At 50.9% G+C, this 17959-nt stretch overlaps 3 protein-coding genes across 3 annotated transcripts in view; all 3 read left to right on the top strand.

Annotated features, from left to right (window-relative positions):
• LOC307082435 (NACHT, LRR and PYD domains-containing protein 3-like) overlaps nucleotides 1-17959 on the top strand; it is a 262495-nt gene that overhangs the window by 9185 nt on the left and 235351 nt on the right. The window lies entirely within an intron of this gene.
• LOC307083207 (stonustoxin subunit beta-like) lies at nucleotides 1877-4683 on the top strand (the record flags this gene model as incomplete). Its single annotated transcript, XM_079747041.1, has 4 exons — nucleotides 1877-1887; nucleotides 3307-3480; nucleotides 3657-3703; nucleotides 4046-4683. 4 exons carry the CDS (start codon nucleotides 1877-1879, stop codon nucleotides 4597-4599), a joined length of 786 nt encoding a protein of 261 aa, XP_079603167.1. The 3' UTR covers nucleotides 4600-4683.
• Nucleotides 13724-17959, top strand: part of LOC307083206 (uncharacterized protein) — a gene marked incomplete at both ends in the record, with an annotated part of 22123 nt that continues 17887 nt past the window's right edge. Inside the window, one exon of the mRNA XM_079747040.1 lies at nucleotides 13724-14048. Coding sequence (XP_079603166.1) covers nucleotides 13724-14048 — 325 coding nt within the window. The remainder of the gene's footprint in view (nucleotides 14049-17959) is intronic.

Raw genomic sequence — 17959 nt, 5'->3', positions numbered from 1 at the left:
TCAGGAGTGAAGCTGCTCTCTGCTGGACTGGGGAGTCCACACTGTACACTGGAAACTCTCAGGTCAGCTTTACCCAATGGTCAAACAGTTACACCAAAAGGTTCAATATCAGAAGACATTTAACAGATTTACAACCATAAAAGTGCACACGTAAAGTGAAGCAGCACGCAACTGACAACCCCAAGCGCACAAATAATGTCTTAGTTCTCGTGCTCGCAAAGTGTTTTCCTGATTGCTATGATATTTATTGTCCTCAAAACACAATATACATAATATTGGAATAAAACTTCTAATTATATACAAAACATCGCTTTAGATGAACTAATAACATGTATTACAATACAATACATAATATGCATAATACTGCAACAAAAAGTAATACTAATATGCAGAACGATTTTCAAACACTGCAAAGCAAATGGACCGCATTTACATAGCGCTTTTCTAACTATTCACACACACACACACACACACACACACACACACACACACACACACACACACACACACACACACACACACACACACACACACACACACACACACACACACACACACACACACACACACACACACACACACACACCGAAGTCAACCATGCAAGGCGACAGCCAGCTCGTCGGTAGCAGTTAGGGTTAGGTGCCTTGCTCAAGCACACCTCAACACTCAGCTAGGAGGAGCGGGGATTGAACCAGCAACCTTTAGGTTACCAGCCAACCCGCTATACCTCCTGAGCTACTGCCGCCCCTTCACAACAACTTTCATATAGTTATACATTTTACACCCAATATTGAATAACCACAATTTCTTCATTATGTAATAAGTTGAAGATGTAAGTTATTTTAATCACAGTTCCTAACCTGTCCTCTTTATTTTGTGTGAAGGCTGAAGGGCTGTGATCTGTCAGAGAGATGCTGTGAAGCTCTGGCCTCAGTTCTCAGCTCCAACTCCTCTAGTCTGAGAGAGCTGGACCTGAGTACCAATGATCTGCAGGATTCAGGAGTGAAGCTGCTCTCTGCTGGACTGGGGAGTCCACACTGTACACTGGAAACTCTCAGGTCAGTTTTACCCAATGGTCAAACAGTTACACCAAAAGGTTCAATATCAGAAGACATTTAACAGATTAACATCCATAAAAGTGTGCACGTAAAGTGAAGCAGCACGAAACTGACACCCCCAAGCGCACAAATGCTGTCTAAAGGTACGGCCACACTGAACGCTTCATACCCGTCAAAGGCGTAGAAAATCTGCATTTTTGCATTGGGAACCATTGGTTAAGGGCGTCGATGCGTTACACGCGCTAAAGCAGCGCTTTAGGCGCATTAGACGCTTTTTACGCACCTAAATATTGCGCCAAAACACCTACGTGCCCAACGAACCTATGCGCGGAGTTCAAAAAATTGAACTTTTTACGCTCCTACGCGTGACGCTTAGCCGCGATAGCCAATCAGAGTTGAGCTTGACCCGACGTCACAGAGAGACGGAGGACAGGCGCTCCGCAGCTGATATGAAGCGCCTGTAGTTGGTGTCCTGAGGGGAGATCCTGGCACCAACCCGGGATAGCAGGTCATCGAACATGGCCCCAGGCAACCGAAAATACCGCTGGAACCGGCCGTCATCCAGGCGGAGTTCCTGGAGGAGGTGGTGAAACTCACCCAGCTGTGAGCGCCTACGGAGGATGTCATGCACCCAACCACGACAGCGTTTGGGTTTCCTACTCTCCTCGAACTCCCACAACAAATACAGCGCAGCGATGGTGGTGATCTCAGCCATGTTGGTGGAGCAAAAGAAAAGTAGTGGGGAAAAATAAGTTCTGGGCGGGCTCATCAAGCTTCGTAGGCGCGTAAGGCGCGTTGAACAATTTTTGTGACACACAATGATCAAGCGGTAGGTAAGGCCTAATCCTACGTGCGTTACACGTTCAGTGTGGCCGTATCTTTTAGTTCTCGGGCTCGCAAAGTGGTTTCCTGATCGCTGTGATGTTTATTCTCCTCACAACACACTATACATAATATTGGAATAAAACTTCTAATTATATACAAAACATTGCTTCAGATTAACTGATAACATAATATACAACATAATATACATAATACTGCAACAAAAAGCAATATTAAAATATACAAAACGACTTTTCAAACGCTGCAAAACAACTATCTTATAGTTATACATTTTACACCCAATTTGAATAACCACAATTTCTTCATCATGTAATAAGTTGAAGATGTAAGTTATTTTAATCACAGTTCCTAACCTGTTCTCTTTATTTTGTGTGAAGGCTGAAGGGCTGTGATCTGTCAGAGAGATGCTGTGAAGCTCTGGCCTCAGTTCTCAGCTCCAACTCCTCTAGTCTGAGAGAGCTGGACCTGAGTACCAATGATCTGCAGGATTCAGGAGTGAAGCTGCTCTCTGCTGGACTGGGGAGTCCACACTGTACACTGGAAACTCTCAGGTCAGTTTTCAGCCTCTTCAAACTGGGTCTTGGTGTTGTTTAATATGCAAGTCTGGCCCGCTGATGTGAGGGTTAGGGGTTGACCTGTAAACTACTAGTATGTTGCGTTTGTTATATGTTATGTAGCTCTGGCCAGCTGATGTGAGGGTTAGGGGTTGACCTGTTAACTACTAGTATGTTATGTATGTTATATGTTATGTAGCTCTGGCCAGCTGATGTGAGGGTTAGGGGTTGACCTGTTAACTACTAGTATGTTATGTTATATGTTATGTAACTCTGGTCAGCAGATGTGAGCTGAGGAGTTGTCATTAGTGTAGACATGGGGATGAGGCTTTAGCTGTGCTGTGATCTAAATATAATGTACACCTCACCATAGAACATCACTGGCCGTGGTAAAGTGAATCATATTGAACATTAAAGATGGACTTTATTAACTTCACATTAGTTTGGTGTAGTGCTGCTCATGTCCGATGCCTTTCTGTTGGTCTTTTGCCTGCTGACAAAACTCTCCCTGGTTCTACACAATTTTATAACCTGTGAAGAAACGGTCTCAGCGTACCAAACACAGCGGACTTCTCCTGACTCTAACCAAACAATATCTCATTGAGTTGTAGCTATTGAGAAAGGAGCATTTGTTTATGATCCTGTTTCACACCCAAGTGAAGGAAGTTCTGATGTCTGTGATGATGTCATCTCCCCACTTCCTCTTCCTGTTCTCCTTGTCCTCCAAATGGAATGAATACACTTTATAAATGTGGTTACTTTAGTATGAACTGCTCTCAACCAGAATAAATATAATAAAGTGTGTGTGTGTGTGTGTGTGTGTGTGTGTGTGTGTGTGTGTGTGTGTGTAGCTTGTCTGGCTGCCTGGTCACACAGGAAGGCTGTTCTTCTCTGGCCTCAGCTCTGAGCTCCAACCCCTCCCATCTGAGAGAGCTGGACCTGAGCTACAATCACCCAGGAGACTCTGGAGCTGCGCTGCTCTCTGCTGGACTGGAGGATCCACGCTGGAGACTGGACACTCTCAGGTATGGAGAGGACAGCTCACCACTCAGGGACAAAGTCTCCTACGAGGATTCAAGCCGCTGCTAGATGAAGTGGTTTGAAGAGGCAGCTGTAACTCACGTTGTGTACAACGTTATGAGACGGCCGATGATGAAGGTGAATGTTTCAACATGCTGCTCTCACTTTGTTTCCCCCCCAGTGTGGAGCACGGTGGAGTGTGGAGGCTGAAACCAGCTCTAAAGAAGTGTAAGTGTCTGTTTGATTCATCACATCACACACTCACTACTGAGATGGAAAGTCCATCCACACAGCAGGAAGTGAGATCAGATCCTACTGGGAATGAGGATGATGGCTGACATCATGTATCTTCCATATATTAATACTGTCCAATCATCATGAAGATAACATCTGGGCTCGGGGGGGGGGGGGGGGGGGAGGGGGGGGTGAAGGCGGAGTCTGAAGCAATAGCGTTACTATAACATCACATGACCCCCCCCCCTCACATGTCATGTTCAGGAGAACAGTACCAGTGATGATGATGAGGATGAAGAGCGGTTCAGCAGCTCATCATGTCTGGTTCTCCCTCAGATGCCTGTGAACTCACCCTGGACCCCAACACGGCCCACAGAGACCTCTCTCTGTCTGAGGACAACAGGAAGGTGACACGGGTTAGAGAGGACCAGTCTTATCCGGATCACCCAGAGAGATTTGACTCCCAGCGCCAGGTGTTGGGTAGAGAGGCTCTGACTGGCCGCTGTTACTGGGAGGTAGAGTGGGAAGGACCTGTTGGTATAGGAGTGACATACAGAGGAATCACAAGGAGAGGACGGGGTGGTGACAGCGGGCTTGGACTGAACAACAAGTCCTGGTGTCTTTATTGTTATGATGGTCGTTACTCTGCCTGGTACAACGATAGAGAGACAGTCCTCCCTCTCCCCCCTGCTGGCTCCACCAGAGTAGGAGTGTATCTGGACCGGCCTGCTGGCTCTCTGTCCTTCTACAGAGTGTCCCCAGGTGGAGGAGGGTCCTCAGACACACTGACACACCTCCACACCTTCTGGTCCTCCTTCACCCAGGAGGACCTCCTCCCTGGGGTCTGGGTATGGGGGCGGGGGTCCTCAGCGTCTCTCTGTCGGTTGTAGACACACGCACGCACACACACACACACGAAGGGTGCTGGGTAGGGTCCTCGGGGGTCGGCGGGGCCTCAGTGTCTCTGAGTGGGAGTTGGGGGGGGCTAAGGGGGAGGGGGGGAGGGTGAGACACCCAATTACCAATTGGTCTCGCTCACTTCTCTCCTGTTCAAACTCAACTGGCAGAACCCTTGAGTCATGTGTGAGAGCATAGAAGAGGCCTCAGGTGAGCTCTGCTGTGTTGGAGATGAGCTGCTCTGGCCTGATCAGGATGGAGGTGGGATGCAGACTGATTTACATGTGTGGGATGGCTCAGCGGGTTGGGTGGCTCTATGTTTTCTCAGATAGTCCAAATGGCTCTGCCGTTTGTCCTTTCCGTTATTATGCTCTATGTGGTCATCGAGTTATCTCCCTGTGTGTTTCACCGGATGACCGACCCCCCAACGACCCCCCCGGGGACTGACCCGATCTTGTTGCCCCCCCTCAGGGTAGCTGTGTTAGAGAGCCCACCCCGTCCCAAGGTCTGGTGCCCCAAACTCCCCAACGTTTCTAAGGCTAAGCCTTCCTCTGGGCCCTTTAATGTTGTTAGACTAACAGAACCACTTTTCTGCTGGGGACAGAGAGAGCTGTCAGAGAAAGGTGGAGCTTCACCGCCCAGCAGAGGGAGGTGTCTGGACAGTCCATTTCCTTTATTTTACAATTTAAAATCTGTTTTGGTTTAATCATGAGTAACCTAATGAGTTTTTTATTTTTTAATTAGCCTACACCTGGTTTACTTGTGGTTGATGAGTATACTTTTTTATGTTTGCTATTGCCTTTTATGCTTCATTTTGTTGATTTAGATAATTGTTAATTTCTTACCAGTAGATCCACTGAATTGTCATTTTAAAGGGTGATCTTTAAACTACGTTTAATATGATGGAGAGGGAGGAATGTATAATGTTGGTGTATTTTAATGCCTCTCTGTGTTCACATCTCTTAGTCTAGGACCAGGCCAGTGCCTCTCCTACTGTAGGAGGCGTTATTTCCAACATTCCATTCCATCATTTGTGATGTCCCAACAAGGACGAACCAACCCGGTCGTCTGGGACATAGCCAGGGCCGCCATATACCTTATCAAGGGAGACACTGTTATTTTGTTATTCACGCTTTCTTTCCTATAATACTGGCCTCAAACCTTTGGTTCGGTGAGAAGAGGGATCGACAGCCAAGGAGCACGTCTGGAGACTGTTCCTCTCCTCCTACACTGAGACTATCCCACCTAAATCTGTACCTGTGCTGTATTACATCCTCCAATAAACCTGCTATTCAACCCTCTGACCAAACCTGGCAAGTTGATTTGATTCCACTTCAAGAATTACTACTACGAGGGAGAAATACACAACGCAGTCTTTACAGTTTAGAAATGAGCAGAAATCGAACACATATAGATCTGTTTCACCTTCACCTCATTTATAATCTTTCTATTTTTTTTGGCCTAAGGGAAGCTTTTTTTGCAGTCAGTTCAGCTGAACATTTAACTGTATTACAGTAACAAATAAGTTACATTTTTGAACTTGTGCACTGATTTAATCATTAAATCCCCTGAAAAAACATTCTCTTACTGTAGTGTTTTTCATTTTACTTATCAGTGCAATTACTGTACTGTGAGTTTTGCCAAAATTGGTAACATTGGTGTATTTTCAGAACTCCAACAATGTTGCAGTATCAACTATAGGTGTACAGCATGACTCTGTGGGATTGTGAGTTTAGCCCATTGAAGCTCATTGGATAGACAAATATGCATTGTATCCTATCGAGATACAATTGTGTCAATGCAATATTGATGTGATATATTCACAGTATTGTATTAAAATATGGCAAGAATATTTATACTGTATGTACCACATAATTGCAACTTTAAAAAAGACGTTTTTTCTAAACAATTGTATACATTTGAATATGTAACATGGCCTCATAAAGTCAAAACAAAGGTAAACAGTATTTTGATGGAAGTGTTTTAAATGTATCACACAAGTGTTTAATTGATGCTCTCTAATAGATATTCATATGATCATTGTGTTTCTCGTTTTGGTGGAAAAAAAATCTGTTTTGAGATGAGAAAACATGGTATTGAGTGCTGTGGTTCATTTTGAAAGAGATTTGTGGAGTTTTGACAAAATGGTAAACTCTTTTCAGATTTGTCCTTAGCGTTTTGAGAAATTGAGCTATAGTTTCAGAAAACGTGTTTAAACAATTGAGAAAAACTGTCAGAAAAGCTTCCTGCTTGTTCAGAACACAGCTGATAGACTCCTAGAGCCCTATTTTAGCGGTTTGAAACGCAAGTGAGAAGCGCAAAACGGAAGTAGCTTTGTGGGCGGGGCTCTGCCTCTGTTGCTATTATAATGGTGGATACATTAGTCTTGCGCCCGACGCAAATCTAAAAAGGGTTGCCCTGAAGTAGCCTAATTTCCCGTAGGTGTGGTTTGGGCCTAACGTGCAATAAACCAATGAGAGCGCCGTCTCCCATCCCCTTTAAGAGCCATGAGCACATTTGAACCTGATGAGTTGATATTTTCTATTTCCCCTCTACCTGCTCTGACCCGGTCTCTCTCTCTCTCTCTCTCTCTCTCTCTCTCATCCTCCAAGCTGGAGCAGGATGAATGGGGGCCCTGACTTTGGCCCCGCCTCCTTCGTGCCCTCCTGGGGCGCCATGGTAACGGGGGCGTGTCACTTCCTGTTCACCTTCAACGTAAACCAATCAGCACCAAGGAGCAGGAGGACTGCACCGGGCTGGACCTCAGGGAGCTGGGGAGACCCCCCAGGACCAGGACCAGATACAGGGGGGTTAGATAGTCTTCATCTGGGGGGGGGAGGTACCAGGACCAGATACAGGGGGGTTAGATAGTCTTCATCTGGAGGGAGGTACCAGGACCAGATACAGGGGGGTTAGATAGTCTTCATCTGGAGGGAGGTACCAGGACCAGATACAGGGGGGTTAGATAGTCTTCATCTGGGGGGGGGAGGTACCAGGACCAGATACAGGGGGGTTAGATAGTCTTCATCTGGAGGGAGGTACCAGGACCAGATACAGGGGGGTTAGATAGTCTTCATCTGGGGGAGGGGAGGTACCAGGACCAGATACAGGGGGGTTAGATAGTCTTCATCTGGGGGGGAGGTACCAGGACCAGATACAGGGGGGTTAGATAGTCTTCATCTGGAGGGAGGTACCAGGACCAGATACAGGGGGGTTAGATAGTCTTCATCTGGGGGGGGGAGGTACCAGGACCAGATACAGGGGGGTTAGATAGTCTTCATCTGGGGGGGGGAGGTACCAGGACCAGATACAGGGGGGTTAGATAGTCTTCATCTGGGGGGGAGGTACCAGGACCAGATACAGGGGGGTTAGATAGTCTTCATCTGGGGGGGAGGTACCAGGACCAGATACAGGGGGGTTAGATAGTCTTCATCTGGGGGGGAGGTACCAGGACCAGATACAGGGGGGTTAGATAGTCTTCATCTGGGGGGAGGTACCAGGACCTTATACAGGGGGGTTAGATAGTCTTCATCTGGGGGGGGGGGAGGTACCAGGACCAGATACAGGGGGGTTAGATAGTCTTCATCTGGGGGGAGGTACCAGGACCAGATACAGGGGTGTTAGATAGTCTTCATCTGGGGGGGGGAGGTACCAGGACCAGAAACAGGGGGGTTAGATAGTCTTCATCTGGAGGGAGGTACCAGGACCAGATACAGGGGGGTTAGATAGTCTTCATCTGGGGGGGGGGGAGGTACCAGGACCAGATACAGGGGGGTTAGATAGTCTTCATCTGGGGGGGGGGGAGGTACCAGGACCAGATACAGGGGGGTTAGATAGTCTTCATCTGGGGGGGGAGGTACCAGGACCAGATACAGGGGGGTTAGATAGTCTTCATCTGGGGGGAGGTACCAGGACCAGATACAGGGGGGTTAGATAGTCTTCATCTGGAGGGAGGTACCAGGACCAGATACAGGGGGGTTAGATAGTCTTCATCTGGGGGGGGGAGGTACCAGGACCAGATACAGGGGGGTTAGATAGTCTTCATCTGGGGGGGGGAGGTACCAGGACCAGATACAGGGGGGTTAGATAGTCTTCATCTGGAGGGAGGTACCAGGACCAGATACAGGGGGGTTAGATAGTCTTCATCTGGGGGGGGGGGAGGTACCAGGACCAGATACAGGGGGGTTAGATAGTCTTCATCTGGGGGGGGGGAGGTACCAGGACCAGATACAGGGGGGTTAGATAGTCTTCATCTGGGGGGGGGAGGTACCAGGACCAGATACAGGGGGGTTAGATAGTCTTCATCTGGGGGGGGGGGTACCAGGACCAGATACAGGGGGGTTAGATAGTCTTCATCTGGGGGGGGGGGGAGGTACCAGGACCAGATACAGGGGGGTTAGATAGTCTTCATCTGGGGGGAGGTACCAGGACCAGATACAGGGGGGTTAGATAGTCTTCATCTGGGGGGAGGTACCAGGACCAGATACAGGGGGGTTAGATAGTCTTCATCTGGGGGGAGGTACCAGGACCAGATACAGGGGGGTTAGATAGTCTTCATCTGGGGGGGGGGGGGGAGGTACCAGGACCAGATACAGGGGGGTTAGATTGTCTTCATCTGGGGGGGGGGGGGAGGTACCAGGACCAGATACAGGGGGGTTAGATAGTCTTCATCTGGGGGGGGGGGGGGGGGGTACCAGGACCAGATACAGGGGGGATAGATAGTCTTCATCTGGGGGGGGGAGGTACCAGGACCAGATACAGGGGGGTTAGATAGTCTTCATCTGGGGGGGGGGAGGTACCAGGACCAGATACAGGGGGGTTAGATAGTCTTCATCTGGGGGGGGGAGGTACCAGGACCAGATACAGGGGGGTTAGATAGTCTTCATCTGGGGGGGGGGAGGTACCAGGACCAGATACAGGGGGGTTAGATAGTCTTCATCTGGGGGTTAGGGCCCCCTTGGGGTCCGCCCCGGGGCGTGTGTGCGGTGGGAGCCCCCCTGACCCCCCCCAGAAGGTGCAGGCTCTGGGCTGGTACCTGGAGGAGCCCCAGCTGGCCCAGGTCTCCACCAACCTGCTGGACTACCAGGTCACAGCCCTCCACCCCGTCTACGAGGCCGTCTGCGGCCGCGCTCAGGTCAGGGCTCCTCCTGGGGCTGTGCTGCCATGTTCCAGTACTGGGAGTACTGCACAGCGTCACTGCATTGTGTAGTCCAGTGTTGTGTACTGGACGGCCTCACCTTAGCAAGCCAACTGAAACCACTGTAGATAGAAAACGTATTCTTTCCTCTTCATGTTCCCCTTCCTGTCTTCCTCCCAATGTACTTCCTGTCCTTCTCCCCATGTACTCCCTGTCCTCCTCCCCATGCACTTCCTGTCCTCCTCCCACCCCAGAGGGAGACCACGCCCACCTCAGAGAGGAGGCCAAGCCCACCTCAGAGGAAGGCCCCGCCCATCTTTGAGCTGCTGGACCATCGGAGGTCACAGACTTTTGGTCGACCAATCAGGTTGCCGGGGGCTGGATCTGTATGAGTGGCATGGAACTGGAAACCAGCGGAGAGGCAGAACCAGTCCCAGTATGAGAGCACTTAACCAACCCTACTGAATGACTCTATGGAGACCTGACCTGATGACTAGTGGCTAACTAGCTGTGGCTAACTGGCTATGGCTAACTGGCTGTGGCTAACTAGCAGTTGCTAACTGGCTGTGGCTAACTAGCTGTGGCTAACTAGCTGTCTCTCTCTGCAGGTCATCAGTAAACAAGGACTGGACTCTCTGGGACTGTCCAACCCCAAGGAGAGAGTCATTGAGTTGGTTATAGTGCGCACACACACACACACACCACACACACACACACACTCACATAGACACACACACATGTGTGTGGCATCCCGCCCCTTAAACCTCGGCCCGGGCGGGTCCGAGAATCAGTGGTGGACGGGGTATACCGCCGCCACCTACCAACCGGTGGCAGAGAGCACCACGTCTCTCCCCCCAATCAGCGAGATGGGGAACACCTGGCCGCAGGGAGTAGAAAGCCCCGGAGCCATCTTAAAAAGGACCACAGAGCGGGAGACGGGAGAAGAGCGACACAAAGGGATTACTCGACACGCCCGCGGACTAGAGGCTCACAGAGACCCTAGATCGAGTACCTGTATTTCTGATTCTTGTTGAATAAATGCAGAGTGCGGCTTAACCCTTGTTCAACGTGTGATTCGTACCTGAAACCTGGCACATTGGGAAGCGGGCTACCACATATGGTGGAGAATGCAGGCAGTCTGAAGGACCCCACTACACCACCAGTCCGGCATGCAGAACCCGGACGGAACCGCGGCGACGGCCGCCCAGCAACAGCAGCGGGAGACCTCGGACAGCATTGCCCTGCTCCGCGAGGCCGTAGTGCGGCTCACCCAGCACGCCGTCCGCCCGCCCCGACCGCTGCCCCTGCCAGCCGGCTCACCAAGCTGGGGCCCGCCGACGACGTGGAGGCGTACCTGGAGGTCTTTGAGCGGACCGCCCAGAGGGAAAGCTGGCCAGAGGAGCAGTGGGCCCATATTGTGGCCCCGTTCCTCACCGGGCCCGCCCAGCAGGCGAGCCAGGACCTACCGGCGGAGACTGCCGGACAGTACCCGGCCCTCAAACAGGCGATCCTGGCGTACTACGGTCACAACCTCACGGCTCGCGTGCAATGCGTCCATGACTGGCGATTCGACGTCCGGGGCGCCGTACGGACGCAGATCGCCCAGCACAGTTGACTGGTGAAGCGGTGGCTGGCAACAGGAGAAGGACCCAGCCCTATCGACAGGCTGATAATAGACAACACCCTTCGTCGGCTCCCGCCGGACGCCCGACGGGTGCTGGCACACCACCATCCCGACACAGTGGATGACCTGGTCCGACAGCTGGAGAACTGGCAGGTGGCCCAGCACCTGAGCGCCAGAACCGGAACACCCCACGACTCGTCAAGACCCGCCGAGACCAATGGGGACACACGACCGGGGCCCCGGCACCCTCCCCCGACCCGCCGAGCGGGATGCAGGAGAGTCGCGAGGGGAGGCGCTGCTACGAGTGCGGCCAGCCCAGCCATCTCGCCCGCTACTGCCCGGGAGACCGAGACACGTCGATGCCGTCGGCCTAGGCGGACAAGGGGACGGGCCAACCCTGCGTGCTGGCGACCTGTTGGGCGCAGGGGACGTCCGGAAGCCTGACCATACCGGCGCGGGTTATGAATCGGGACACGCAGGCCCTTTTGGACACCGGCAGCGTGGTCACCCTCCTCCGCCCCGACTTGGCGGGCGGAAGGGAAGGGGAACCCGCCTGCGTGCACGGGGATAGCCGAACTTACGAAACCTGCCACGTGGTCGTCCGGACCCCACACGGGGTGTTCACGGCTCGGGCGGGGATCGTACCCCACCTCCTGGTGCCGCTACTGATCAGAAGGGACTGCCCGATCTTCCACCGGCTGTGGGACCCGGCGCGAGAAATCCGGAGCCGGAGAGAACCTCCCCGCGGAGGGGCGAGGAGAGCTCGGCAGGCCTACGGGGCCACCAGGCTCCCGTCATCCCCCGGAGAGCTGACGGCGGAGGACCAGGAGTCCGAGGGGAACGGACCCTCCCCACCGGGGTCCCCGCTCCACACGGGAAGAGGACCCGTCCGGACCGGGTCACCGGAACCTTCCCCCGACACCCCGGAAACCCTCACGGCACCCGAGCAGCTAGATCCCCCGGAGGAGCCGGAGAGTTCCCCCCTCACCGAGTTCTCGGACTTCTTGCCGGGGAGGGGGGAAGGCTCGGCCCGACCCGGCCAGTTTGCCACCGCCCAGCTCCAAGACGAGGCCATGAAACATGCCTGGAGGCACGTATTGGTCCACGACGGACAGACCCGAGACTCGGTGAGTCACCTCCCGCACCCACACTTCAGCACAAAGAGGGAGCAGTTAGTGGTGCCCCACACATACGTCAGCAAGGTGCTGTTCATGGCCCACACCCACCTCCTCGGAGCCCATCTGGGCATGGACAAGACCCGGGAACGGGTCCTCGCGAGATTCTATTGGCCGGGGGTAAAGAGGGATGTCGAGCGTCACTGTCAGGGGTGTCCCGAGTGCCAGAGGGTAGCGCCTCGGGCCACAGTCAGAAACCCCCTTATCCCCATGCCGATCATAGAAACTCCCTTCGAACGAATAACACTGGACATTGTGGGGCCCCTTCCCAAGACCAGCCGGGGACACGATACATCCTGGTACTGGTGGACTACGCCACCCGGTACCCCGAGGCGCGACCCCTGCGCTCAGGCACCGCGGAGGCGGTCGCCCGGGAGCTAATGCTACTGTTTAGCAGGGTAGGGATAGCCAAGGAGGTGTTAACGGATCAGGGCTCCTGCTTCATGTCCTGTGTAATGAAAGAATTACTCAGACTCCTGCAGGTAAAGCAGCTTCGGACCTCAGTCTACCATCCCCAGACGGATTGCCTGGTGGAGCGGTTCAACAAGACCCTGAAGCAGATGCTCAAAAAGGCCATGGACCTGGACGGTAAGAACTGGGACCAGCTGTTACCACACATATTGTTTGCCGTATGGGAGGTCCCCCAGGCGTCCACCAGGTTCTCCCCCTTCGAGCTGCTGTACGGACGAAGGCCCCGCGGCATCCTGGAAATAGCCAAGGAGGCATGGGAGAGCCAGCCATCCCCCCACCGCACCACCCTGGACCATGTGGAACAGGTGAGGGACCGCATGGCCCAGGTGTGGCCCATCGTCCAGGTACACCTCCGGCAAGCCCAGCAGGCCCAGGCGAGGGTCTACAACCGGGGAGCCCAGCTGCGAACCTTCCAGCCTGGGGATCTGGTCCTGGTCCTGGTCCCCACGGCGGAATGTAGGTTCCTTGCGAAGTGGCAGGGACCCCATGAGGTGGTTCAACGTGTGGGGGAGGTAAACTACCGGGTTAGACAACCAGGGAGGCGAAAGCCTACCCAAATATACCACATTAACATTTTGAAGCAGTGAAGGGGGGGGGGGGGGACCCCTGACCCTGCTCCCCTGGCGCTGGCGGCCCGACGCGAGATCCCGGAGGTCCCGGTGGGAGAGGACCTCAGCCCGGCCCAGAAGCACGACCTCGACGAGGTCGTCATGCAGCACCGGGACGTGTTTTCCGAGCTGCCATGGAGGACCACGATCGCCCACCATGATATCCGGACGGCGCCGGGAGTGAAGGTGAGAGTCCACCCCTATAGGATCCCGGAGGCCCGGAGGGAGGCCATACAGGCCGAGGTACGCCGAATGCTGCAGCTCGGGGTCATCGAGGAGTCGCGCAGTGCCTGGTCCAGCCCGGTAGTCCTCGTACCAAAACCAGATGGGACCTATAACTTCTGTAATGACTTCCGGAGGCTGAACGAGGCGTCCGAGTTCGATGCCTACCCCATTCCCCGCGTCGACGAGCTAATCGAACGCCTTGGTCCGGCCCGTTATCTCACGACCCTGGACCTGACCAAGGGATATTGGCAGGTACCGTTGACCCGGGCGGCCCGGGAGAAGACGGCGTTCTCAACTCCAGGGGGCTTGTACCAGTACACCGTCCTCCCCTTCGGAGTACATGCGCTCCGGCCACCTTCCAGCGCATGATGGACCAGCAGGAATACATGGGGAAACAGCTCGAAACCCCAATGGACTAGAGGCTCTCGGAGACCCTAGATCGAGTACATGTGTTCTCCGTCTTGCTAATAAACGCTGTGTGTGGCTTAAACCCTGACTTCGCAGTGAGATCTATCCTTGACCACGACACAACGGGGAGCGGGTACCGGACACACACACACACACACACACACACACACACACACACACACACACACACACACACACACACACAGACCACAGATAACAAGCCTCAGGGTGTAGCGTCCTGTTGCTCTACGTATCTGGAGATGCAGCAGTCCAAGGGAGGAAATGAAGATCGGTGTGATCTATTCCAGTTTCCCCCAACAGAGCCATACAGCCGAAAACAAACATGTTGCCCTGGCTTGTAAATATTTTACTTTAAATAAAATGAGCATGGACTGAATTGAGAATAGTATTGGTCTACAAGTGTCCATCACAGCTTGCACAACAGCAAAGGTGTGTTTGTGTGTGTGTGTGTGTGTGTGTGTGTGTGTGTGTGTGTTTATGTGTGTGTGTCAACATCAACTTTATTATGAGGCCTTGTCCCTCGGATAAATACATTTACCATTCACTTGTCCAGGCAGAAAAGGGACTTTTCCAAGAAAAATTGTGTCATTTTACAATAGTCATAATTGTTCATGTTGTTTGCGAATGGAGAATGTAGACTTCAGACGAACAAACAGTTGCAATCATTCACACCATGTCAACCACATTACTAAAACAGCCATAACCCTCCTCTCATTCACACCACCTCTGAGCAATAACTGTTTAAATCCTCACTTCTTCTCAATAGACTGATTTCCATCTTTAAACTGTCCAGGATCTCCCATAGACCAGTCCCTCTTCATGGAGACACAGCTGGGTCCAGGGAAGTCTGCTCTCTCCTCCTGCTCTGGGCTTTAGCGCAACACATCACAGCTGTTTATCAGACTAATGATGGAGTCATGAAATACATCCAAACAGTGTCAACATAGAAATGTTTCGGTAACACTTTACAATAAGGTACGCAAAAACGTGGGTAGTTACTGAGGAACAAATGAGTAACAACTGGGGCCCTAACTGGGGCCCTAAGTGACATTTATTCAGTAACTACTGAGGAGTTACTATAAAACATACTAGGGAATACTGTATTAATTAATCATCCTGTGAATTAGCAAACTGATCAATATATTATGAAAGCAACTGTATTTTCCTGGGATATCACAATTAGTTGTTAAATTAACAGGGCACAGATGGGTTCATTGTCATATTTTAATAAAGACTAGAGTTTTCAGCCTCTAGTTGTAGTCAAACCCATAGCAATATTGTGGAAACCCCAGTCGATAATGTAAGAAATTCCTCCAGTAAGTTCATCAGGTCTTCTATGATCTCTTGGAGGTGGGGGAGGGGTTGATGTGGTGGGGACCTGATATGTCAGGTGAACACACTGTTCTTAAAACCTCCAGTAAGTTCATCAGGCCTTCGATGATCTCGTGGAGCCGGGTTAGGGTTGGGCTTGGGTGGGGGTGCAGTGGGTGTGGTGGGGACCTGATATGTCAGGTGAACACACAGTTCACACACAGTTATTCTAGAACTGACCAGTAGGGGTGCACTCCGAAAAATACATACACACACAGATACACACACACACACACCCTTTAAATCCGGTGAAACCTACCTGACGAGGACCTATATGGATTTTGAGGGGTACATTGCCAAGCATGTTAAAATTGTGTTTTCTTTCATTTGCAATGCTTGTGCCTCTGGGGACCTGGACTCAGGTCCTCACCGCACACGAGGTCCCCACGGGTTTGGTGTGCAATCAGGTTCAAGTCCCCACCAAGTACACACACACCCACACACAGACCACAGATAACAAGACTCAGGGTGTAGCGTCCTGTAGCTCTAGGTATCTGGAGACGCAGCGGTGCAAAGGAGGAAATGAAGATCTGAAGATAAATAAGTTTCTTCATTACTATTACCTTATCATAAAGGTTAATGAAGGTTTAATAAAAGAGTTCTCAACAGCTTGTTTTTTATCATCCTTCATTCCTATAACTATATCAGTCTTATTATAAAGGGTAATGATGATAGTTTGATGATATACTCTCGCAAAACAAAATAGCTTGTTGAACAGATCTGGTTCAGATTATCTGGTTCGGTGAGATCTATTCCAGTTTCCCCCAACAGAGCCATACAGCTGAACACAAACATGTTGCCCTGGCTTGCAAGTATTTTACTTTAAATAAAATTAGTTTGGACTGAAATGAGAATAGTGTTGGTCTACAAGTGTCCATCACAGCTTGCACAGCAGCAAAGGTGTGTGTGTGTGTGTGTGTGTGTGTGTGTGTGTGTGTGTGTGTGTGTGCATACATGTGTGTGTGTCAACATCAACTTTATTATGAGGCCTTGTCCCTCGGATAAGTACATTTACCTTTCACTTGTCTAGGCAGAAAAGTCACTTTTTCGAGTAAAAATTGGTAATTTTACAATAGTAATAATTTTTCATGTTGTTTGCGAATGGAGAATGTAGAATTCGGACGAACAAACAGTTGCAATCATTCACACCATGTCAACCACAACACTAAAACAGCCATAACCCTCCTCTCATTCACACCACCTCTGAGCAATAACTGTTTGAATCCTCACTTCTTCTCAATAGACTGATTTCCATCTTTAAAGGTAACAGGATGTTCCATAGACCAGTCCCTCTTCATGGAGACACAGCTGGGTCCAGGGGAGTCTGCTCTCTCCTCCTGCTCTGGGCTTCAACGCAACACAACACAGCTGTTTATCAGACTAATGATGGAGTCATGAAATACATCCAAACAGTGTCAACATAGAAATGTTTCGGTACACTTTACAATAAGGTACGCAAAAACGTGTGTAGTTACTAAGGAACAAAAGAGTAACGAATGATTAACAACTGGGGCCCTAACTGGGGCCCTAAGTGACAGTTATTCAGTAACTACTGAGGAGTTACTATTAAACAGACTAGGGAATACTGTATTAATTAATCATTCTGTGAATTAGCAAACTGATCAATTTATTATGAAAGCAACTGTATTTTCCTTGGATATCACAATTAGTTGTTAAATTAACAGGGCACAGATGGGTTCATTGTCATATTTTAATAAAGACTAGAGTTTTCAGCCTCTAGTTGTAGTTAAACCCATAGCAATATTGTGGAAACCCAAGTCGATAATGTAAGAAATTCCTCCAGTAAGTTCATCAGGTCTTCTATGATCTCTTGGAGGTGGGGGAGGGGTTGATGTGGTGGGGACCTGATATGTCAGGTGAACACACTGTTCTTAAAACCTCCAGTAAGTTCATCAGGTCTTCTATGATCTCTTGGAGGTGGGGGCGCAGTGGGTGTGGTGGGGACCTGATATGTCAGGTGAACACACAGTTCACACACAGTTATTCTAATACTGACCAGTAGGGGTGCACTCCGAAAAATACGCACACACACAGATACACACACACACACACACACCCTTTAAATCCGGTGAAACCTACCTGACGAGGACCTATAAGGATTTTGAGGGGTACATTGCCAAGCATGTTAAAATTGTGTTTTCTATCTTTGGCAATGCTTGTGCCTCTGGGGACCTGGACTCAGGTCCTCACTGCACACGAGGTCCCCACGGGTTTGGTGTGCAATCAGGTTCATGTCCCCACCAAGTAGCAAAACAAGTACACACACACACCCACACACAGACCACAGATAAC

The sequence above is a fragment of the Pollachius pollachius genome (genome assembly GCF_949987615.1).
Source record: "Pollachius pollachius genome assembly, chromosome: 11".
Taxonomy (NCBI): Eukaryota; Metazoa; Chordata; class Actinopteri; order Gadiformes; family Gadidae; genus Pollachius; species Pollachius pollachius.
This window is presented reverse-complemented; position numbering and strand designations above follow the sequence as displayed.